The 25,159-nt window shown below is 46.6% G+C and overlaps 1 protein-coding gene across 2 annotated transcripts in view; it reads left to right on the top strand.

Annotated features, from left to right (window-relative positions):
• Nucleotides 1-10,225: 10,225 nt before the first annotated feature.
• hmmr (hyaluronan-mediated motility receptor (RHAMM)) overlaps nucleotides 10,226-25,159 on the top strand; it is a 78,002-nt gene continuing 63,068 nt past the window's right edge. The window contains exons 1-7 of one of the 2 annotated variants that reach the window (XM_070877966.1): nucleotides 10,226-10,393; nucleotides 14,445-14,543; nucleotides 15,648-15,724; nucleotides 17,059-17,124; nucleotides 19,962-20,150; nucleotides 21,157-21,243; nucleotides 22,023-22,040. In XM_070877966.1, the coding sequence (XP_070734067.1) occupies nucleotides 10,348-10,393; nucleotides 14,445-14,543; nucleotides 15,648-15,724; nucleotides 17,059-17,124; nucleotides 19,962-20,150; nucleotides 21,157-21,243; nucleotides 22,023-22,040 (582 nt within the window). In that variant the 5' untranslated portion in view covers nucleotides 10,226-10,347. The remainder of the gene's footprint in view (nucleotides 10,394-14,444; nucleotides 14,544-15,647; nucleotides 15,725-17,058; nucleotides 17,125-19,961; nucleotides 20,151-21,156; nucleotides 21,244-22,022; nucleotides 22,041-25,159) is intronic. The other variant, XM_070877967.1, reaches the window with a different exon arrangement.

The raw sequence follows: 25,159 nt of genomic DNA, 5'->3' as shown, positions 1-25,159 counted from the left end.
AGCATACAACACGAGCAATTTGTTTGAGCATAACAATTTTCTCGCTTTTACAAAGGCATTTTCTTGGCTTTTGCCCCAAACCCATTCGCCCCCTTTTCGTAGTAAGACATGCAGTGGTTCTAGCAGGGTGCTGAGACCCGGTAAGAAATTACGAAAGTAGTTCAAGAGTCCCAGAAACGATCGCAGCTCCATCACATTCTCGATTGCCTCCATTTTCACATTGGTGGGCCTGATGCCGTCTGCCGCAATCCTCCTTCCCAAGAACTCCACTTCAGGTGCCAGGAAAATGCACTTCGAGCGTTTTAACCTGAGCCCCACACGGTTGAGTCGACTAAGAACTTCCTCCAGGTTCTGCAGGTGCTCGACCGTGTTCCGACTGGTGACCAAGATGTCGTCCTGGAAGACCACGGTGTGCGGGACTGACTTCAGTAAATTTTCCATGTTTCTCCAGAATATCATCGCCGCTGATCAGATTCCAAACGGGCATCTGTTATAAACAAAAAGACCTTTGTGCGTGTTGATGCAGGTGAGAGCCTTCGATGATTCTTCCATTTCGTGCATCATGTAGGCTGAAGTCAGATCCAGCTTCGTGAACGTCTTTCCTCCCGCCAGTGTTGCAAAGAGGTCGTCGGCCTTCGGCATGGGGTATTGGTCCTGCAGGGAGAAACGATTGATAGTTACTTTGTAATCTCCACAGATTCAGACCATGCCGTCTCCCTTGAGGACTGGGACGATAGGACTGGCCCACTCGCTGAACTCGATCGGGGAAATGATGTCCTCTCTTTGCAGCCGGTTTAGCTCGATCTCTACCCTTTCTCTCATCATGTACGGTACTGCTCTCGCCTTGTGATGGATGGGTCGCGCCCCCGGAATTAGGTGGACCTGCACTTTTGCTCCTTGGAATTTCCCGATGCCTGGTTCGAACAGCGAAGGAAATTTGTTTTAAGACCTGGGCACACGAAGTGTCGTCAGCGGGCGATAGCACTCGGACGTCGTCCCAGTTCCAGCGTCTCTTTCCCAGCCAGCTCCTGCCGAGCAGCGTGGGACCATCGCCCGGTACCACCCAGAGTGGTAGCTTGTGCACCGCTCCATCGTAGGAGACCTTTACGGTAGCACTGCCGATTACAGGAATCAGTTCTTTAGGATTAGTTCTTAGTCTCGTGCGAACTGGAGTTAAGACTGGCCTTGAGGCCTTGTTGCACCACAACTTTCAAAAGTCTTTTTGCCCGTGTCCAGCTCCATTGACATCGGGAGTCCATTTAGTTCAACATTCAGCATTATCAGGGACACTTTGTGGTGAATGTGTGCACCCCATGTACCTCTGCCTCCACAGTCTGAGGCTCTGGTTCGTCGTGATCCTCCATGGATCTGTCCTCCTCTGCAACATGGTGGCTTGCAGGTTTAACAGGCTTAGCAGCTCACCTGCACACTCATTGGAGGTGTCCCATTGTTCCACAGCCCTTGCAAACGTATCCTTTGAATCGGCATGAATGGAAACGATGATCACCCCGCAGTGCCAACAAGGTGTTAATAGCCTTGCATTCATCTCCCTTGATGGTGGACTCTGAGACATCTGCGGACGTGTAGCTGCAGGTATGTGTGACCTGTCCTGTACGTTACGATTCGAAAACAACATCACTTTGTTCACAGTCCTTGTAGCAGCACATGTATGCTGAGAGATTTGTTTAGTATTGTCACTGGTGGCAATGAACGCCTGGCTATCGCTATGGCCTTACTCAAGGTTGGGGTCTCTACAGTCAAAAGCTTGCGAAGTATGGTTTCGTGGCCAATGCCAAGTATGAAAAAGTCTCTGAGCATGTGCTCCAAATGTCCTTCAAATTCGCAATGCCCTGCAAGGTGTCTTAGCTCGGCGACATAACTCGCCACTTCCTGCCCTTCAGACCTTTTGTAGGTGTAGAACCGGTACCTCGCCATCAGAACGCTTTCCTTTGGGTTCAAATGCTCTCGGATCAGTGTGCACAAATCGTCGTACGATTTCTCCGTGGGTTTCGCTGGAGTGAGCAGATTCTTCATGAGGCCATACGTTGGTGCCCCACAGACGGTGAGGAGGATCGCCCTTCGTTTGGCAGCACTCTCTTCCCCATCTAGCTCGTTGGCCACGAAGTATTGGTCGAGTCGCTCCACAAAAGTTTCCCAATCATCTCCCTCCGAAAATTTCTCCAGGATGCCCACTGCTCTCTGCATCTTTGGGTTCACTATCTGTATCTCATCGCCAGTTGTTGTGTATGGAGAAAGAGTCAGTCTGAATACTGTGAGCTCAAAGTAAAGTGTAACCTTAGTCTTTTATTGCAGATCTCCAGAGTGTCTCTCCAACCTGTGAAGCCTCTTTAAATACCTGTGCTCCCAAGGGATTATGGGATCCCTTGGAACTCCGGGGAATGAGCCCTCTGGTGGCTGTACAGAGTAAATACAAGTCCACATAAATAACATATACCACCAATCCTTGTGATATTGTCAAATTGGATATATGGCTCTCTATTGTGTTATATAAGTCATTAATAAATATAGTGAATAGTTGAGGCCCCAGCACAGATCCTTGTGGGACACCACGAGGCACGTCCTTCTAATTCAAGTACATACCCATTGTCCCTACTCTCTAGGGCTGAGAGAGATGAAGGGCTATGGGGGTGAGGGGAGATGAGGCGAGGGGGGGGGGGGGAGGGAGATAGGTGAGGAGTGGGTGAGGTGGGAGAAGGAGATAAAAGGCTATGGGGATGAGGGGAGGTGGGGTGGGGTGGGTGAGGGGAGGAAAGGGGTGAGGGAGATAAGGGCTATGGAGGTGAGGGGAGGTGGTGTGGGGTGGGGTGGGTGAGGGAGGAGGGATGAGGGGAGGAGAGAGGGGAGGAGGGGTGGGTGAGGGGGAGAGCGGTGAGGGAGGAGAGGTGAGGAAGATGAGGGGCTAAGGGGGTGAAGGGAGGAGGGGTGGGGTGGGTGAGAGGAGGACGAGTGAGGGGGGATGAGGGGATGGGGTGGGCGAGGGGGGGAGAGGGGTGAGGGGGGGATGAAGGGGTGGGGTGGGTGAGGAGTTAAACTAATATGGCAGGGTAATGGGAACCTATGCAGGGAGACAGAGGGAAATAAAATGGAGGCAGAAGCAAACGATAGAAAGGAGAATAGTAAAAGTGGAGGGCAGAGAAACCCAAGGCAAAAAACAAAAAGGGCCACAATACAGAAAAATTCTAAAGGGGCAAAGTGTGTTAAAAAGACAAGCCTGAAGGCTCTGTGCCTCAATACGAGGAGTATTCGGAATAAGGTGGACGAATTAACTGCGCAGATAGCAGTTAACGGATACGATGTAATTGGCATCACGGAGACATGGCTCCAGGGTGACCAAGGCTGGGAACTCAACATCCAGGGGTATTCAACATTTAGGAAGGATAGAAAGAAAGGAAAAGGAAGTGGGGTGGCGTTGCTGGTTAAAGAGGAAATTAACGCAATAGTAAGGAAAGACATTAGCTTGGATGATGTGGAATCTGTATGGGTGGAGCTACGGAATACCAAGGGGCAGAAAACGCTAGTGGGAGTTGTGTACAGACCACCAAACAGTAGTAGTGAGGTTGGGGACAGCATCAAACAAGAAATAAGGGATGTGTGCAATAAAGGTACAGCAGTTATCATGGGCGACTTTAATCTACATATTGATTGGGCTAACCAAACTGGTAGCAATGCAGTGGAGGAGGATTTCCTGGAGTGTATCAGGGATGGTTTTCTCGACCAATATGTCGAGGAACCAACTAGAGAGCTGGCCATCCTAGACTGGGTGATGTGTAATGAGAAAGGACTAATTAGCAATCTTGTTGTGCGAGGCCCCTTGGGGAAGAGTGACCATAATATGGTAGAATTCTTTATTAAGATGGAGAGTGACAGTGTTAATTCGGAAACTAGGGTCCTGAACTTAAGGACAGGTAATTTCGACGGTATGAGGCGTCAATTGGCTAGAATAGACTGGCAAAGGACACTTAAAGGGTTGATGGTGGATGGGCAATGGCAAACATTTAAAGATCACATGGATGAACTTCAGCAATTGTACATCCCTGTCTGGAGTAAAAATAAAACGGGGAAGGTGGCTCAACCGTGGCTAACAAGGGAAATTAAGGATAGTGTTAAAGCCAAGGAAGAGGCATATAAATTGGCTAGAAAAGCAACAAACCTGAGGACTGGGAGAAATTAAGAATTCAACAGAGGAGGACTAAGGGTTTAATTAAGAAGGGGAAAAGAGAGTATGAGAGGAAGCTTGCAGGGAACATGAAAACTGACTGCAAAAGCTTCTATAAATATGTGAAGAGAAAAAGATTAGTGAAGACAAACGAAGGTCCCTTGCAGTCGGATTCAGGTGAATTTATAATAAGGAGCAAAGAAATGGCAGACCAATTGAACAAATACTTTGGTTCTGTCTTCACGAAGGACGACACAAATAACCTTCCGGAAGTACTAGGAGACAGTGGGTCTAGTGAGAAGGAGGAACTGAAGGATATCCTTATTAGGCGGGAAATTGTGTTAGGGAAATTGATGGGATTGAAGGCTGATAAACCCCCGGTGCCTGATAGTCTGCATCCCAGAGTACTTAAGGAAGTTGCCATAGAAATAGTGGATGCATTGGTGATCATTTTCCAACAGTCTATCGACTCTGGATCAGTTCCTATGGACTGGAGGGTAGCTAATGTAACATCACTTTTTAAAAAAGGAGGGAGAGAGAAAACGGGTAATTATAGACCGGTTAGCCTGACATCAGTAGTGGGGAAAATGTTGGAATCAATCATTAACGATGAAATAGCAGCACATTTGGAAAGCAGTGACAGGATCGGACCAAGTCAGCATGGATTTATGAAAGAAAAATCATGCTTGACGAATCTTCTAGAATTTTTTGAGGATGTAACTAGCAGAGTGGACAAGGGAGAACCAGTGGATGTGGTGTATTTAGACTTTCAAAAGGCTTTTGACAAGGTCCCATACAAGAGATTAGTGTGCAAAATCAAAGCACATGGTATTGGGGGTAATGTACTGACGTGGATAGAGAACTGGTTGGCAGACAAGAAGCAGAGAGTCGGGATAAACGGGTCCTTTTCAGAATGGCAGACAGTGACTAGTGGAGTGCCGCAGGGCTCAGTGCTGGGACCCCAGCTCTTTACAATATACATCAATGATTTAGATGAAGGAATTGAATGTAATATCTCCAAGTTTGCAGATGACACTAAACTGGGTGGCGGTGTGAGCTGTGAGGAGGACGCTAAGAGGTTGCAGGGTGACTTGGACAGGTTAGGTGAGTGGGCAAATGCATGGCAGATGCAGTATAATGTGGATAAATGTGAGGTTATCCATTTTGGGGGCAAAAACATGAAGGCAGAATATTATCTGAATGGCGGCAGATTAGAAAACGGGGAGGGGTTCAACGAGACCTGGGTGTCATGGTACATCAGTCATTGAAAGTTGGCATGCAGGTACAGCAGGCGGTGAAGAAGGCAAATGGTATGTTGGCCTTCATAGCTAGGGGATTTGAATATAGGAGCAGGGAGGTCTTACTGCAGTTGTATAGGGCCTTGGTGAGGCCTCATCTGGAATATTGTGTTCAGTTTTGGTCTCCTAATCTGAGGAAGGACATTCTTGCTATTGAGGGAGTGCAGCGAAGGTTCACCAGACTGATTCCAGGGATGGCCGGACTGTCATATGAGGAGAGACTGGATCGACTGGGCCTGTATTCACTGGAGTTTAGAAGGATCTCATAGAATCATATAAGATTTGTGGAAATGTATTTTTATATATTTTCTGAGCTGCATTACACTGTTCTTTCTTGTACCCTTTTTGATATAAAACAAAATGGAGTCCTGGTCCTTCCAGAAATTTCTGCAACAGACAGTCTGTTTGCATAAACAGCTAAACCTGGCTTGAAACGGATGATAGCTGATTAATAGCCACCAGACAGCATTGAGATTGTCCTGCTGAGACAAGTACCACCCATTGTGCTCCCCTGTATTGTCCATGCAGCACCAGTTCACCGCCCCCCCTCCTCCCAAGAGATAATCAAATTACCAGCCATTATCCCTTGTACAGGACTCATCCATTTTATGCAAGAAGTCAAATACCCAATCAACCACTATGGAAATCATGAGCCCAAATAACTGACCAGGAAACTGGACAACTTTTTTGGGGGAGACAAATATACATTAAATCAAGTGCCCCCTAATCTGGGGAACACTCCAGCCACTTTTCAACTGCCCTTTTTTTTTTACTTTTGTTTGGTTTTTTTTGTGATTTTTTTTGGGCAATAAAATCATAAAGTTTACAAGTGCCCCCTATAAAAGGGGAGGGGGACACTAAAAATCCGGCAATTAAACAAATTAAACTTTAAAACATATAAAATCAAATTAAAATTTGGTTGACGGGGGTGATGATGCACTCCAGTCCCTCCGGCGCCCACCTCTCGCGGAAGGCCGCGGGCGTACCGGTGGACACCGCGTGCTCCATCTCCAGGGACACCCTGGCTCGGATGGAACCGCGGAAGAGAGGCAGGCAGTCAGGCTGAACGACCCCCTCGACCGCCCGCTGCCTGGATCGGCTGATGGCCCCCTTGGCCGTGCCCAGGAGCAGTCCTACGAGGAGGCCCTCGGACCTACCCGCTCCCCTCCGCACAGGGTGCCCAAAGAAGGAAACTGGACAATCCTGAACAATGCCAGGCCAGTAATAGCATATTATCACACACTAACTGAATAATGGCTGACTGGCCCACCAATAACCCTGACAAAGAAGACATTTGAAACAATGTCAAGAAAGGGATGTGGTGATTAACTCTTTATCTGTATTCACTGACTGCAAAGGCAGAACCAATACACAGGATGGAACCATAACTTGTTTTTTACGAAATACTTTGTGAAACTGTATCATTTTGGGGTCTTCACTTAGCCTTTGACTGAGTGAGACTCTTCCCCTGCTGCAATGTAAAATTAAGGAACATCTGCCGGGGCTGAAGGTGTCTGAGTCGTATATTGTGAGTCGAGATTTCGACAGATTCTGACGGGACTGGACAGGTTAGATGGGGGAAGAATGTTCCCGATGTTGGGGAAGTCCAGAACCAGGGGACACAGTCTAAGGATAAGGGGTAAGCCATTTAGGACTGAGATGAGGAGAAACTTCTTCACTCAGAGAGTTGTTAACCTGTGGAATTGCCTGCCGCAGAGAGTTGTTGATGCCATTCATTGGATATACTCGAGAGGGAGTTAGATACGGCCCTTACGGCTAAAGGGATCAAGGGGTATGGAGAGAAAGCAGGAAAGGGGTACTGAAGAAATGATCAGCCATGATCTTATTGAATGGTGGTGCAGGCTCGAAGGGCCGAATGGCCTACTCCTGCACCTATTTTCTATGTTTCTATGGGGGGGGGGGGAGAGAGGGGTGAGGGGAGAAGGGAGAGGGGGGTGAGGAGTGCTGAAGCGATGGGAGGTGAGGGGGAGAGGTGATGAAGGGGTGAGGAGTGGGTGAGGTGAGAGAACATAAGAACATAAGAATTAGGAACAGGAGTAGGCCATCTAGCCCCTCGAGCCTGCTCCGCCATTCAACAAGATCATGGCTGATCTGGCCGTGGACTCAGCTCCACTTACCCGCCCAGTCCCCATAACCCTTAATTCTCTTATTGGTTAAAAATCTATCTATCTGTGATTTGAATACATTCAATGAGCTAGCCTCAACTGCTTCCTTGGGCAGAGAATTCCACAGATTCACAACCCTCAGGGAGAAGAAATTCCTTCTCAACTCGGTTTTAAATTGGCTCCCCCGTATTTTGAGGCTGTGCCCCCTAGTTCTAGTCTCCCCGACCAGTGGAAACAACCTCTCTGCCTCTATCTTGTCTATTTTAAATGTTTCTATAAGATCACCCCTCATCCTTCTGAACTCCAACGAGTAAAGACCTAGTCTACTCAATCTATCATCATAAGATAACCCCCTCATCTCCGGAATCAGCCTCGTGAATCGTCTCTGTACCCCCTCCAAAGCTAGTATATCGTTCCTTAAGTAAGGTGAACAATACTGCACGCAGTACTCCAGGTGCGGCCTCACCAATACTTTCTACAGTTGCAGAAGGACCTCCCTGCTTTTGTACTCCATCCCTCTCGCAATGAAGGCCAACATTCCATTCGCCTTCCTGATTACCTGCTGCACCTACAAACTAACTTTTTGGGATTCATGCACAAGGACCCCCAGGTCCCTCTGCACCGCAGCATGTTGTAATTTCTCCCCATTCAAATAATATTCCCTTTTACTGTTTTTTTCCAAGGTGGATGACCTCACACTTTCCGACATTGTATTCCATCTGCCAAACCTTAACCCATTCGCTTAACCTGTCTAAATCTCTTTGCAGCCTCTCTGTGTCCTCTACACAACCTGCTTTCCCACTAATCTTTGTGTCATCTGTAAATTTTGTTACACTACACTCTGTCCCCTCTTCCAGGTCATCTATGTATATTGTAAACACTTGCGGTCCCAGCACCGATCCCTGTGGCACACCACTAAACACCGATTTCCAACCCGAAAAGGACCCATTTATCTCGACTCTCTGCTTTCTGTTAGCCAGCCAATTCTCTATCCATGCTAATACATTTCCACTGACCCCGCGTACCTTTATCTTCTGCAGTAACCTTTTGTGTGGCACCTTATCGAATGCCTTTTGAAAATCTAAATACACATCCATCGGTACACCTCTATCCACCATGCTCGTTATATCCTCAAAGAATTCCAGTAAATTAGTTAAACATGATTTCCCCTTCATGAATCCATGCTGCGTTTGCTTGATTGCACTATTCCTATCTAGATGTCCCGCTATTTCTTCCTTAATGATAGTTTCAAGCATTTTCCCCACTACAGATGTTAAACTAACCGGCCGATAGTTACCTGCCTTTTGTCTGCCCCCTTTTTTAAACAGAGGCGTTACATTAGCTGCTTTCCAATCCGCTGGTACCTCCCCAGAGTCCAGAGAATTTTGGTAGATTATAACGAATGAGAGGGGGGGACGAAGGGGAGAGGGGAGGATGAAGGGGTGCAGTGGATGAGGGGGGGATGAAGGGGTGAGAGGGAGGATGGGGTGAGGGGAGGAAGGGGTGAGAGTTTGAGGGGAGGAGGGAGTGAGGGGAGGAGAGGGGTACAGTGAATGACGGGGAGAGGGGGTGAGGGGACGATGAAGGGGGGATGAAAGGATGAAGGGGAGAGGGGGTGAGGGGAGGATGAAGGGGGGATGAAAGGATGAAGGGGAGAGGGGGTGAGGGGAGGATGAAGGGATGAAGGGGAGAGGGGAGGATGAAGGGGAGAGGGGGTGAGGGGAGGATGAAAGGATGAAGGGGAGAGGGGAGGATGAAGGGGGGATGAAAGGATGAAGGGGAGGGGGGATGAAAGGATGAAGGGGTGAGGGGGTACGGGGTGAGGAGGAGATGAAGGGGGGATGAAAGGATGAAGGGAGAAGGGGTGATGAAGGGGGGAGGGGAGGATGAAGGGGAGAGGGGGTGAGGGGAGGATGAAAGGATGAAGGGGAGAGGGGATGAAAGGATGAAGGGGTGAGGGGGTACGGGGTGAGGAGGAGATGAAGGGGGATGAAAGGATGAAGGGAGAAGGGGTGATGAAGGGGGGAGGGGAGGATGAAGGGGAGAGGGGAGGATGAAGGGATGAGGGGATGAAAGGATGAAGGGGAGAGGGGGTGAGGGGAGGATGAAGGGGGGATGAAAAGATGAAGGGGTGAGGGGGTACGGGGTGAGGGGAGGATGAAGGGGGGGATGAAAGGATGAAGGGGAGAGGGGAGGATGAAGGGGGGGATGAAAGGATGAAGGGGAGAGGGGAGGATGAAGGGGTGAGGAGGGGATGAAGGGGAGAGGGGAGGATGAAGGGGGATGAAAGGATGAAGGGGGGATGAAAGGATGAGGGGGGAGGGGAGGATGAAGGGGGGATGAAAGGATGAAGGGGAGAGGGGAGGATGAAGGTGGGATGAAAGGATGAAGGGGAGAGGGGAGGATGAAGGGGGGGATGAAAGGATGAAGGGAGAGGGGAGGATGAAGGGGGGGATGAAAGGATGAAGGGGAGAGGGGAGGATGAAGGGGGGATGAAAGGATGAAGGGGTGAGGGGGAGTGGAAGAGGAGGAGGGGCGGGCCAGTAAGTGTCACCTGACGAGCCGGGTTGACGCCGGGTGCGGCCCCTGATTGGTGAGTTGTGTCACGTGGGCCGAGAATTCAAACCCAGGGCGGTTGGCGGGCGAGCCGGAGCCGGAGCGCGCGGCCCCGGGACAGGGAGCGGGAGCGGAGAGAGAGAGAGAGCCCGCGGGGGCCCCGACACCCCCACCCCCACCCGGCGGCGCCATGTCCTTCCCCAGAGCGCCGCTCAAACGCTTCAACGACAAAGTGGGTGAGTGAGGGGGTGAGGGGTGCGGGGGTGAGGGGTGCGGGGCCTGACCCATTGACCCCCGGCCTTGGCTGCCCCTCGGGTGGCGGGCACTGTTTAATGAGCAGGGGGACAATATTTATCACTACAACAGGTTATCCGGGTCATTGTCGCAGTGCTGTGTGTGGGAGCTTGCTGTGCACAAAGCGGCCGCCGCCTTTCCCCCAATACAGCAGGGTCTGCACTCCCCCCAAATGTACTTTGCGATGTCCTGAGGTGCTATAGAAATGCAGCTGTGTGTGTGTGTGTGTGGGTGTGTGTGTGTGGGTGGGTGGGTGACGGTGAAGCTGCGATGCTGGCTGGGTTTGTGACATGTCCAGCCTGGCCCAGCGATGGTCACCCTGGGGTCCTCGGCCCGTGGGTGCCCCCTCTCCCGGTCCCTCCGTGGGTGCCCCCTCTCCCGGTCCCTCCGTGGGTGCCCCCTCTCCCGGTCCCTCCGTGCACAGGCCCATGGGTGCCCCCCCCCCCCCCGGTCCCTCCGTGGGTGCCCCCCCCCCCCCCGGTCCCTCCGTGGGTGCCCCCTCTCCCGGTCCCTCCGTGCGCGGGTCCATGGGTGCCCCCCCCCCTCCAGTCCCTCCGTGGGTGCCCCCTCTCCCAGTCCCTCTGTGCACAGGCCCATGGGTGCCTCCCGGTCCCTCCGTGGGTGCCCCCCCCTACCCACCCCTCTCTGTGCGTGGGCCCATGGGTGCCCCCCCACTCCCCCTCCGTGCGCGGGCCCGTGGGTGCCCCCCCACCCCCCCTCCGTGCGCAGGCCTGTGAGGTGCCCCCCACCACCCTTGCCTCTGTGTGCTGGCCTCGGGGCCCCTTCTGTACTTTCCTCTGTCCCCTGTATATGGCGTCTGAGACCCCCCCCCCCCCCCCCATCCCATTGTGCGTTGTGTGCTGAAACCTTCATCCGTGCCTTTGTTACCTCTAGTCTTAACTATTCCACCACGCTCCTGGCTGGCCTCCCACATTCTACCCAAAGTAAACTAGAGGTGATCCAAAACATGGCTGTCCCCGTGTCCTAACTCGCACCCAGTCCTGCTCGCCCATCGTCCCCTGTGCTTCCTGACCTACATTGGCCCCTGTTCTGACAACGCCTTGATTTCAAAATTCTCATCCTCCTTTTGAAATTCTTCTATGGTCTCGACCCCAAAAGTTAACATGCAGGTACAGCAAGCAGTTAAGAAAGCAAATGGTATGTTGGCCTTTATTACAATAGGATTTGAGTAACGATTATTCATCATCATCATAGGTGGTCCCTCGAATGAGGATGACTTGCATCCATGAGTTCACAGCTGTTTCAGTGAAGGACCTGATGTTCCAGTCGTGAACTCCAGGGGTGGAAGATGCCTGTACGTGGGTTTTTTAAAAAAAATGTGTGGTGACCGTTGCACACCAGTCACCACGGGGGCTTGACGGAGCTAGGCCTTTATCCAGTGACAAGGATAAACCAGGACGACGGGAGACCTGCTCTGCTGCATGGACCTAGTGCGCGCACACATTGCAGTGTGGGCTGGCCCGTGCTGCCCCTGGGCCCCGTGCCCTCATTCGCCGCACCTTTGCCATGATATCGCTGTGATCCCTCCGTCACAAACCAGTGCAGCAATACTGAAGCACTTTAAGAGGATATGGACATCAAAATTAGGAAAGTTTAAATTTTTAAACATTTACTGTATTAGGGCTGTGGTGAGACCGTACTTGGAGAATTGTGTCCAGTTTTTGTCTCCTTACCTAATGGAGAATATATTTGCCATAGAGGGAGTGCAACGAGGGAGAGATTGAGCAGTCTAGGCCTATGAGATGATCTCATTGAAACATACAACATTTTTACAGGGCTTGACAGGGTCGATGCTGGGAGGATGTTTCCCCTGGCTAAGGGGTCTGGAACCAGGCTTCAGTCTCCGAATAAGGGGTCGGCTGTTTAAGACTGAGATGAGACATTTCTTCACTGAGGGTGGTGAATCTGTGGCTGCTCAGTCTTTCAGTATATTTAGGCAAGAGATCAATAGATTTTTGGATATTAAGGGAATCAAGGGATGTGGGGATAATGCAGGAAAGTGGAGTTGAGGTCAAAGATCAGTTATGATCACCTTGGCTAGTGGAGCAGGCTCGGGGGCCGAATGGCCTACTCCTATTTCTTATGTGTTCTCTAACCACCTCCAGCCCTACAACCTCCTCTTGAACATCTCTGATTTTAAGCGCTCAATCATTGGCTGGCAATACCTTCAGCTGCCTCGGCCCCAAACTCTGAAATTCCTTCCCTAAACCCCTCCACCTCTCTACTTCTCTCCTTTTAAGAGGCTCCTTAAGACCTACCTCTTTGACCAAGCTTTTGGTCATCTGCCCCAATATCTCCTTATGTGGCTCGGTGTCAAAGTTTGTTTAATAACACTCCTGTGAAGTAACTTGAGATGTAGTTATATAGTGCCTTTAACGTAATAAAATAAGTTAGATCTGAGGGCCCTCCACACCATTGCCCCCTCTACACACGGTGGTACAAGTTTGGAACTGCCTTCTGCAGATGGCAATTGATGCTGAATCAATTAATTTTAAATAAGGGGGTTACCTTATGATGATAGATTGAGTAGACTGGGTCTTTACTCGTTGGAGTTCAGAAGGATGAGGGGTGATCTTATAGAAACATTTAAAATAATGAAAGGGATAGACAAGATTGTTTCCACTGGTCGGGGAGACTAGAACTAGGGGGCACAGCCTCAAAATACGGGGGAGCCAATTTAAAACCGAGTTGAGAAGGAATTTCTTCTTTTAGAGGGTTGTGAACCTGTGGAATTCTCTGCCCAAGGAAGCAGTTGAGGCGAGCTCATTGAATGTATTCAAGTCACAGATATAGATTTTTAACCAATAAGGGAATTAAGGGTTACGGGGAGCGGGCAGGTAAGTGGAGCTGAGTCCACGGCCAGATCAGCCATGATCTTGTTGAATGGCGGAGCAGGCTCGAGGGGCTAGATGGCCTACTCCTGTTCCTAATTCTTATGTTATGTAAATCAGAGATTGATAGCTTTCTGTTAACCAAAGGTAGTGTTGAGGGTTATGGGCCAAAGGTGGTATATGGAGTTAGGTTGCAGATCAGCTATGTTCTCATTGAATGGCGAAGCAGGCTCCAGGGGCTGAATGGACTATTACTGTTCCTAAGTTCCTCCTGTGTGGTGTCCAAGGGCCTCCCACACCCTGTCATCCCTCCCACCCAAACATGAGATTCATGAACTGTACATACCTTTCAACCACAACTTGTATTGACTTAGTGTCGTTTAAGGTAATGAAATGTCCCAAAGCACTTCACGGGTGTAAAGAAACACACTGAGCCAGGAAGGGGCGAGATTTGCAGCGTTGACCAAAAGCTTGGTCGAAGAGGGAGATTTTAATTACCTTTTTTAAAAGTGGAGATGGGGACGAGTTTGGTGAGGGAGTTTGAGATCAGGAATAAGGCGGTTAGAATACCCAAACTTAAAAGCAATGTTGATGTGACTGTTTCAGTGAAACCATGGTCAATGGTGTCTGTGTAAATCGGGATGATGTGTGTCCCTGAGATGTTGAAGGAGGGGCACTGGATGATTGAGCCAGTGCTGTTGAAGGTCAGTGGGAAGACGGTTGGGGTTTGTCTCGCTGCCAAGCACTTGTGTGGAATGACTGTTACCTGCCACTTGTCAGCCCAAGTCTGGATAGTGTCAAACAGCAGCAGCTGCTGGCAGGTGTTATCTGGTAGCAGAAGAGGTAAACAGTTGGTGATAAAGTTCGGTGTAATGAGTATAATGCATGTCAGTGATGTGGTCAGGAGACTGGTGACTTCATTTTGATGAATATGGTGCAACCTTCGCTGGCCTGTGATGACCTGCCTATAAATGGGGTGCCCAGAATGGCATGCAGTACTTCAGCTGTGACCTAAAAATAAATTCTACATTACATTCTGTGCTATATACTGTTTATTTAAAAATAATTAACACTTGTAACACCATGGCTAGTTTGTTCCTGCTTTTGCAGTGCCAATGTCCTCCTTTCCTTTCCTCTTTAGGCTGTGCCCCTGCACCAGGCCATTATGATATTAAACAGGTGGAAGGTTCCAAGGGTCCAGTATCCTTTGAAAAGGCAAACCGATTTAAAAAGCAAAAAGGTAGGAGTACTTTTGTCTGATGGGATTGACACAAGTTCGATTAGCCCAGAATGCTGGGGTAGCAGAGCAGACATAGACACGTAATCACTTGAAGTTTGAAACCTCCGATTTTGAATATAGAGACAGTGTGGTGGTTATGGGACTGAACTAGCAAGAGGTGAAATGTTTGCATCCCACTATGACAAGAATTCAGTAAATCTGGTAACTTGCGAGCTGGCACCAGAAAAGGTTGTCACAAAAGCTGCCAACTGGTCCTTTAGCCTCCGTGTGACTGCAGGCTGACACTAGTTGACTGAAGTAGCCTAGCGTGCCACTTGGTCATTAAGACAACTAGGAATGGGCAATAAAGGCAGCCTTGTCAGTGCTATCCTCATAGCACAAACAATGTTTTTTTAAACCTTGTTTATAGTTCTGGTACCAACATCAAATTCAGTGTAAAAGCCACTTTCTACCACCACCTAAACTGAAAGCTTCCAATCGGGTGTGTAACTGCAGCACTCCCTGTCTAGCATCTCTGCTACCTCCGTGTATGCTTTCTTTCAATCTGAGCTACTTTTAGTTCATAGGTGAATCTAAACGATGATGATTAATCTTGCAACCTGCTCTTAATACCTGTTTGGTACTGTGAAGGTTCTTAAAGATGCTGCATTGTAGTTATATTTAAAATCATTGTGAGGTATTTGTTCGAAGGATTCTACATTTCCAAGTATTTATGAATCAGTTTAATTTTGGAACACTACCTGACACTGCATTTCTATGTGAGCGTCACAGCAGCTATGTTGGATACACTCATTGCCATGGCAAGATAAATGAGCAAGCGTTGCTTCCCATGGTAAAGTGCTGCTAGCTTGCTAGGTCACATAATTGGGCTGTTAAAGGCATTTAGATTTAGCAGTTCGATCTTGTATAAGTATGGGCTGCGATATGAAAATCAAGGTGTGTCCACCCCATCTATTGGGTTGCTGAGAACAGTGTATGTTTGGGGGACGAGTAATACATTTTTTCGAACAGTTAGACGACAAAAATAAATTCAACATTCTTTTGTGTTGCCAAAGATTGTGCTTAAATTGTTCCTCCAATAACTTCTCTCTTTGCTGCTTCCAGATGCAGGAAACCAGGCAACAGTTGACATTGAGAAAGGGCTGATATCGCCAGCAAGTTTACGCAAGAACTTCAGTGCAGTTAGTAAAATGACTTCATTACTTCAAAATATATTTCCCTTAATACAAGATTTGCTAGTTGTGGATTTGTTGTTTTGATTTTTGTCTGATTTTGTTCAACACTTGTAGATGTGACTAGCAGATTTTCCATTAACCGATTGATAGCTTCCTTCTCTGTTGAATGTCTTCCTTTATAAGTTGCTCTTAAAGTGCTATCATTGCAGTTATGGCATAGTAAATGACTGAACATTATCGATGGCTTCATCTCTGCTGCCCTGATATATTTTGCTGTCCATTGGGTTTGGCTAGACTTTCACAGTGTGGTGCAATTTGTGCCTTTGGCAATGCATGCTGGTGCTGAAGTCCTGGTCAGCTCAGGCCAGGAAACTTGACATTACAGCCACAGAAGGAAAAGCTCAGTACTGATCTTTATCTTTCCAGCCTTCTCTGTAGGATATACTTGGCACTGGAATTGATGAAGTGGGTGATTTCATTCACCAGAACCAACTGGGACTGAGCACTTGAATAGATGGGGATAGGGTGGGAAAGTGGACTTGGTGTACAAGTTCAGCCATGATTGTATTGAATGGCGGAGCAGGCTAGAGGGGCAGTATGGCCTGCTCGTCCTCAACGTTCTGTTTAAGCTGCGCAGGACTCACGAGTTCCCACGCAGGCGGTGAGCCGGATTTTTTTTTTTAAAAAGCGTATGCACGGAATTTTGAATGGGTTGTGCAGCCTGTTAAACGGGAGCATCACTCCTGCTCCTATTTCTTATATTCTTGTGCGATGCTGGTCACAGGAGCTCCCATTTTGTCCCTCCTGATTGTTCTGGAGCGACAAGTAAACTAACTAAACACCGACCCAAGCTGGAACGTGGGAGCTCCTGTGGCACTAAGCACGCATCACTCTGCCACCAGAGATGACGAAAGTTATTTCTTTTACCTGAAGCCAAAGATTCAGCAACATAGAACCGAGGAAGTTTACAGCATTTGTCTGCCTGCTCCACGTGAGGCAATCCAAAACTTGCACCATTGGTGTGCTCTCTCCCCAGAGCCCTGTATCTTTCTTTGTTTCAAATATTTAAAACTGTCTGAGAGAATGGCCCTTTCTTATAGAACAAAGTGGTAGCTTTGGTTGATCTGAGGCCCATGCTTACTGGAAGTAAATTAAAATCTTAGAACCACAGCAAGACGGGTTATCACAATCCAGTTACAAGCTCAAGGTTGCTGATAATCACCAGACATTTTCCACCACAATGTAACATTTCCCTGTAGACGTACTTGTTGATGATTTTTAAATCCAGGCATTCTATTCATCATTAATGGGTGTGTTGTTTTTCTGTCAATCGCCTTTAGGGCAGTGGCCAGAAGGATGCGACCTTAGCGTTGGAGCTTAAGAAGCAGAAAATGTTGGAACAAGAGGCAAGTAGACCGTTACCAACAATTAACATTTACCAAAGGTCATTGGGAAGAGGAGAAAAACAGAATATTTTTAAAAATGATAAACATTTAAATGTTGGTGTTCACAGAAATTTGGGTGTCCTTGTGCAAGAAACACAAAGTTAGCATATAGGTACAGCAACCAATAAGGAAGGCAAATGGCATGTTGTCCTTTTATTGTTGGAGTTGGAGTATAAGAGTAAGGAAGTCTTGCAACAATTGTACAGGGCCTTGGTGAGACCACACCTGGAGTACTGTGCAGTTTTGGTCTCCTTATCTAAGGAAGGATATTCTTGCCTTGGAGGCGGTGTAACAAAGGTTCACTAGATTGATTCCTGGGATGAGAGCTATACTATGATAGATTGTGTAGAATGGGCCTATACTCTGAAATTTAGAAGAATGAGAGGTGATCTAATTGAAACATCGCAAATTCTGAAGGCAATTGACAGGGTTACTTTATTTTGAGGTGATTTCTCATAGTTAATACTATACTGCAACACTAGACAATATCTTGTTTAGTCTGACTAACTTGATTGAGGAGGTAACGAGGCCTGTTGATGAGGGTAGTGTGTTTGTAGTCTACATGGATTTTTGTAAGGCTTTTAACAAGGTCCCACAGAATTGAATAGGGTGCTGCAAGGATCGGTGCTTGGGCCCAAGCTATTCATAATTTGTATCGATGATTTGGATGAGGGGAACAAAATGTAATATATCCAAGTTTGCTGATGATACAAAGCTAGATGGGAATGTAAATTGAGTAGGATGCAAAGAGACTTCAAGGGGATATAGACAGGTTAAGTGTATATGTTCCATGAATTTGTCCTCCACGCTATTATTGCAAATTTGGTTTGCCCAGTCTATATGTAGATTAAAGTTCCCCATGATTACTGTATTACCCCTGTTACAAACACTTCTGATTTCCTGATGTGTACTGTGCCCTACATTACAACTACTCTTTAAGAGCCTATAAACAATGCCCACCAATGTTTTCTGCCCCTTGCTGTTTTTGAGCTCCACCCAAATTGATTCTACTACTTGATTTTCAGAGCTAAGATCCTTTCTCTCTGTTGTCTTTATTCCATCCTTTACTATCAGGACTACCCCTCCATCTTTTCCATTCTGCTTATCTCTTCTAAAAGTTAAGTATCCTGGAATATTTCATTCCCTAAATAGGGAATATTTAGATTTGGAAATATATCGGCCGTTCCTTCATCATCACTTGGTCAAAATCCTGGAACTCCCTCCCTAACAGCACTATTGGGAGTTCCTTCAGCACACGGGACTGCTGCAGTTCAAGAAGGCTGCAAACCACCACCTTTCCGGGCAATTGGGAATGGGCAATAAATGCTGGCCTTGCCACATCTTAGAATGAATATTTAAAAAACTGGACTTAGATGGGGGAAAAAAAGAGGATAGAGGATTGGACGATGTTTGGAGAATAGTGATTTTTCGGGGGGGCAACAGTTTCCCCAAGGCCAGTTCTGTGGAAGGTATTGTGTATGTATATACCCTGTACACTCAATGTACACTTACATAAGACCATTGAATGCACCTTCACACTGTATACAATATGCCTGTACCATCAGGGGGTGCAACTGGTGGCAACCTAGAGGTCACCTGCACACTGCAGGTAACCAAGTGTAAAAGGGAGCTCGCCTTACTGTACCCTCTGTAGGGTCTCTTCTATTCTTAGCAGTTGACTAGACTCGAGTCCGGTGGTAGTATCTAGGCAAACTTTATTGGCTCAGTTACATCTTGCAGTTACTAAGAATAAAGCACCACTCTACTGCGTGTTACAGCTTCAGTTATAGTCGTGAACGTGTGGTCGTCCCATTCCCTGATTGACCCCCTGCTGTTACTGGGGTCAGTTTGTCGACTCCGGACTGGCCGCTGGTTATGACCCAGCTGTCCATTGCAGATAGCAATCGCATTGGTCATGTGATTACCACATCATGCCCCTTCCTCCTGCTGTTCACTGTTTCGCAGCATGTTCCTGTTATCTGGTCAGAACAGTGCTTAACCCAGTGACTGTGCTTTGGCCCCAACCACACTGCAACCTTTTCCATTGTTAGTGAGCATCTACACAGCACACAGCTACTCTATAATTATAAATGAATCAGGTCCCCACACCCTCATTCAGGAGCAGCAATAAATGGACTAAGGCCACAACAGTTCAAGTGCAATACCTTACGTTGTGGAGTCATTACTAGAGTGCTTACAGACACAATAGAAAGGGTCAAATACCTTTGGTCTATGGGGTGGAGGGTGTGGGGGCTGGTCAGTGCATCTCAAGGAAAGGGGGCATCTGAAATGGTATTGCAGTTAAATGTTGAGCATTATAATGCATTTTGCCTTGGGTGGAGTCTGACTGAGGAATTTTAGAAAGCTCCTGGAATGTTGCAACCCACTCGCAGCTGGGATCTTGGCTGTTGTATCAGTGTGTTTCCATGCCACTTTGCTCCCTCCTGTCCTGTAAAAGGTTTGAGCAGGGCCCCACCTGTGTTTGCAGTCAGAGGTGCAAACCCTGGTTGACATGGCTCAGCTATTTACTAAGTCCCTAGGAGTTGTCACGAGAGCTGAGGCTTGCACACCAGTACATCGTAAATACCCTTAGTTCTTGCAATTAATGACAGATCCTTTGTTTTTTCATCATTGTTAAACTTTTGATATCTTTTGTGCATAAATGGTCAATTATAGTTTGCATGAGAAAGGCAGGGCAATATTTTTAAGAATAGCAGCGCTGTGCTTATTTTGCATCTCTTAACAATGTGCATTTAATTAGCGCCTTTTAACGTAGAGATAAAACTATACAATTGCAGATCCGTTGCCTGCTGCAACAGCGAGGGGAACAGGACAAAAGACTTCAGGCTCTGGAAGAGGAGGTGAAGAAGGTCGAAAGCAAACTAACTGCAGCGATGAGAGAGAAAACATCCCTGACATCAAACCTTGCTTCCATGGAAAGGCAACTTGCTGAGCTGCACAAAGCCAATGAGTTACTCAAGACCAAGGTACTGGTTAATCGCCATTATTCCCTACAATCTCTCTCTCCCTTGGCCTGTTCGAATTTGACACTGATTCCAGCAGGACCTTTGATACTGTAGCATTAAACTTTTTGCCATGTATATCTGAACTAGCAGAATAATGAATGCTCCAGTGTGTTCATTCACTGGGGTCAATTGTACTTTAAGTTTCACTGTTGATGCGGCTGAGAAATGCCATGCCTGGACATGTGTTTCCACTACAGACATGATAGTGCAGCAAATTTTAAAGAAGCTCTACACTGCTCTGCCTATTATAGGTTTTATGTTTTAGTAGTACCCATCAGATGCAGAATGCTGGAAAAATATTGGCCTATGTTTAAAATTTAGCTTCTAAGCTTTTTTGGCAGCAGTCACAATTGAAATTTGAGACTCACTACTGGCCCTGCCCCTTGTTACTTTCCCAGTTGATATGTCGTGAAGCCGTTTTTTAATGTTTCAATATTTGCAACCTCAGAGAACTAGGTGGGCTGTTCAAAGTGAGGCCTTACACTGGGATAGGGTAAGGGGGCCAGTGCAGAATGAGTCCTTCCACAGTGGAATAGGCAAGCTCCTCTAACTGAATATAGGTGGACGGCAAAGTTTTGTTTGTGGGCATTGAACTCTTCAACCAAAAAAAGGACGATGATGCATATTGTGGAGGAAGGTAAAACTTGGTCCAGACTAGTTTTGTTTTGTGTGATGTATTTTTTTTAAATTGAACGAAACATCAGCCAACTGATCCTGAGCAACAAATTGAGGCTAATTCAGCATTTGCAAACATTTACAAAAGATGTCTTTTTTAAAAAAAACAATAGAAGCCCTCTAAATGTAGGGCACCTGTACTGAATCCAGTGTTTGAAAGCAGAATTGGATTATGAATAAGAATACCATCTCACTGCAAGAATGGGATCCCACACTTTCTGGGGATGGTTGAATTTTACAAGCAAAGTGCATTTGTGCCCTGTCTAATGTTGGCTGTCTTTGTTTCCTTCAGTTTTCTGACGATGGCACCAAGAAGAAGATTAATGCCCTGTGCTTGGAGTTGATTGAAGTGAAGAATAAGACTGATGCTAAGGACAAGGTATTGACGCTTGCTGAGGAGGGCTGATGTCTGGCAGGATTTCGTCACGCAAAGGGTAGTGAAAGTCTGGAACTATCTCCCCAGAAAGCTGTTGAGGCTGGGGGTCAATTGAACATGTAAAAACAGAGTGATAGAATTTTGTTAGGGAAGGGTATTGAGCGTTATAAAACTATGGCATTTGGACAGATCTCATTGAATTGTGGAACAGGCTCAAGGGTTGAATGGCCTCCTCCTGTTCCTAATGAAGGTACTGTCTGATTCTGTGTAGCCCATTTTAAACCTGCATTGGTCCAACATCTTCCAATCTTGATAAATGGCAGGCGAGCAAAAGGTGAAGGGTCTTTTTCTGGCAGAAAAATCATTGTATTTCTTTGTAAAATGTGTAAAGTTTTACGCAGTAAATTTGCAAATTACTTTTTACTCCCGATGGATTCTAACCAGAGCTTTATGCTACTGAGGCATAGCTTCCACCCCTTTGTATTCCAGCCCCATGAGATAAAGACCAACACTCCATTTGCCTTTGTACCTATCCACTAGCTCTGTGATTTCTGCCCATGGACCCCTAAGTCTCTGCTGTTCTGCAGTTCCAAGTTTTTCACCATTTTAGAAAATTAATGGATAACAATTGCAGCACCTATCCCACCGGCCGGCTGCTAACTGCATGGGGGATCATTCTTCCCCCCCCCCCCTTCTCTCATACACTCGGGACATATAGTGCACTTGCGATCCATGCTAATGTTCTAATGTTTCTTTGTAAATCTGTTTTCTAATTTCCCCAGGAGCAAGAAATACTGAAGGTATGATCTATCCAGGCAGCTAATGCTAACTCCACTCTCAAATTAAAGTGAACTTAGTTCACTTGTCCTTAAAGGTCATATGTAAAATCTTCCACAGTTAAATTTGTACTGTATCAGTCACATTTATTCTAGTTTAAGTATTTCTGTTCCTTCAGTTTTAGAAGCTTTGTCTCCATGTTTTCATTGCCGATTAGATTGTTTTCAATTTCTGTCAGTCACACTGCCTGCAGTGTCATCTTTTGCTGCACAGATTGATGGCACTCCATTGTCTTGTGTGACTGCAATAATGTTTCAAATATTATCCTGTCATTTTAACTAGACCCAGAAACTGGGACAATAATTTAGAATAAATTAATGTTGGGACAAAGTGTCATTTGCATTTTATTAAGAGATTTGCTAATGTAGTCTTTATCACTGCTACTTTCTTGGATGTTTCCTGTCCCTCCTCACTCTAACAATAGTGATACTGGAGAAGTGGTCCATTGATGGCAGCCTCTCCCTTTTACTTAGAGTGGATGGCAGAGTCACCACTGAGGCAGACACTGGGTTCACTCGCTGCGCTTCGCCAGGGAAGTTAATTCCTGCTCAGCTGATGAGTAACGGGCGTACCCTTGGGGATGCTGAGGCTAGCTGAATCTTTGCGATTAGTTAAGCAGGCACAACAAAAGTAGGAATTTGCATTCGTCCTGTTGGGTGGAGGGGGGTCTGTAAAAATGTAATATCCCTCTGAATGGACAGGTGTGGCCACAGTTTAATATCTTCCATGAAGGATGGCACCTCCGTTAATCCAACACTGCCTCAGTAGAGTAGTGAAGAGTTGGCCTCGATTGTGTGCTCGAGCCCTTGAACGCAGCTTGAACCCGCCCCCAACCTTTCTGCTCTGCATATGGTGCAAGTACTCAGGTACAGAGCGGGCGTTCTGCCAGTCCATTTGTGTTTCTGCTTTTGAATTGCTACTCGTAATACTGTCGAGTCAATGTTCATTTTGTTTTCTTAAACTCTAGCGATAGCTAATAGATCTTCTAACTTCTGAAATGATTGCCAGTGAGAAGAAATCCCATTGAGTGTGTTCTTGACTTCTGTAGCTACTATTGAGTACTGCAGTTTTCAACTTGGTGTCCAATACTGGCCATTAGCTAAGCAATTGTTCTCCCCTTAACCTATACAAGATTATAAGGATGAGAAAGTAATTGAGTCCATTCAACTTGCTGCAGGTCCTATTGATTGCAATGTAAAGACAGTAACCAGAAAACCATTATCCTGCTGTATAACTTGACCAATCTGCTAAAGCAGGTGTAATAGAACAGAATTGATATTCCATGGCTTAAACTTTTTGAATTGCATATGATCTTTACAGATGACTTTTATTCACTAATTTCACATTTACATGTTTGCATGTTATGGAACTTTTGCACAAGCTGATATTCACTTAAGTCTATCAGAACTTTTGACTGTGCTAATGGAGATTCATTGTTTACAAGAGCTGCCAGTCCCAGACATGGTAAAGGCCCCAGTTGCCATGTGTAGGCACCGTTGATTGGATTTCGATCTGTAATTGTTGCATCAGCTGTGATCCAGCTCATTCAATTCCAGCTAGTCCCTGATCTTGGTGCTCAATGTTTAGTCAAAAGTTCAGAAGTAAAAGAATGCTTGCCTTTCTAAAATTGGTGACCCCAGTTTGGTGCTTGTGATGTACTGAGATTGTACAAATGCTGGACAAGTGCCCTGATGTGTAATCCCTTCCTAGACACTAGCACTGTGTAAATTAATGGGAACGATAGCATACTGGTTATGTTACTGTACTAGTAATCCAGAGGCCTGGACTAATAATCCAGAGACATGAGTTCAAATCCCACCACGGCAGCTGGGGAATTTAAATTCCGTTAATTAAATAAAAAGCTAGTATTGAATGGTGACCATGAAACTATCGGATTGTTGTAAAAACCCATCGGGTTCACTAATGTCTATTAGGGAAGGAAATCTGCTGCCCTTACCCGGTCTGGCCTATGTGACTCCAGACCTACAGCAATGTGGTTGACTCTTAACTGCCTATTTCCACCTCCCGTAACATCGCCTGTCTCCGCCCCGGCCTCAGCTCATCCATTGCTGAAACCCTGATTCATGCCTTTGTTACCTCTAGACTTGACTACTTCAACACATTCCTGGCTGGCCTCCCTCATTATACCCTACCTAAACTTGAGGTGACCCAAAACTCGGCTGCCCTGTGTCCTAACTCGCACCAAGTCCCGTTCACCCATCACCCCCTGTGCTCACTGACCTACATTGGCTCCCGGCTAAGCAATGACTCGATTTCAAAGTTGTCATCCTTGTTTACAAATCCCTCCCTATTTCTGCATGCATGCAGCCATGTTTATATTACTAACAAACAGTTTTTCATTCCTTTCTCAAAAGCTCAACAAAAAGCCTGTGTAACTGGGTGTATTCCACATTCAGTAAATGGGGGCGATTAAGAAATCTGTTTTGTCGCGTCAAATTTATTATCTTTTAAAATTGGTTTGTGAGAAGTGGCTCTTAACAAAATGAATTAAATTAGAATTTTTTTTTTTGTTGCAAATTGATTTATTCCTTGCCTCCTATGGGGCAGAAACCCATTCTTCTCCACTTTTCCCTCTTCCCTGCAAAAGTCTAAATAATAGATGGCGAGGCAGGTGGAGCAGGAAGGAAGTGACCCATATATAAACCTTCAATCTTCCTGCAAGAAATCCAGCTTTCTGAAGGCAGACTGTAATTGTGCTGCCATCATTATGTACAGACGGAGAGCTTTTACCCCATGAAGTCAGTAACTGTGCCCTCCATAGCAGTGATTCACTTATGAGTAACTCGCTACACTTTAAGGCCCCCATCAATAACCTAAACCTTCAGCCCTGTAGACCAGTATATACACTTAGGTTTGTCCATTACATCTTGAAATTGGTTATAAATGCATGCTCTGACATGTTTGCACTTAAACTAGGTTTAAACGCTTGGCATTTTTCTCGTTCATAAAGAAGGAGCCAAAACGATTTGAATAAGAATTAAACAGTTTGATTTCGTTGACTTTCCAAGCCCCCTTTTTTCCCCCAAAGTGACATGTTGTAGATTGTCCATTTTGTTTGCTG

This window comes from Pristiophorus japonicus, chromosome 4 (genome assembly GCF_044704955.1).
Source record: "Pristiophorus japonicus isolate sPriJap1 chromosome 4, sPriJap1.hap1, whole genome shotgun sequence".
NCBI classification, from domain to species: Eukaryota; Metazoa; Chordata; class Chondrichthyes; family Pristiophoridae; genus Pristiophorus; species Pristiophorus japonicus.
This window is presented reverse-complemented; position numbering and strand designations above follow the sequence as displayed.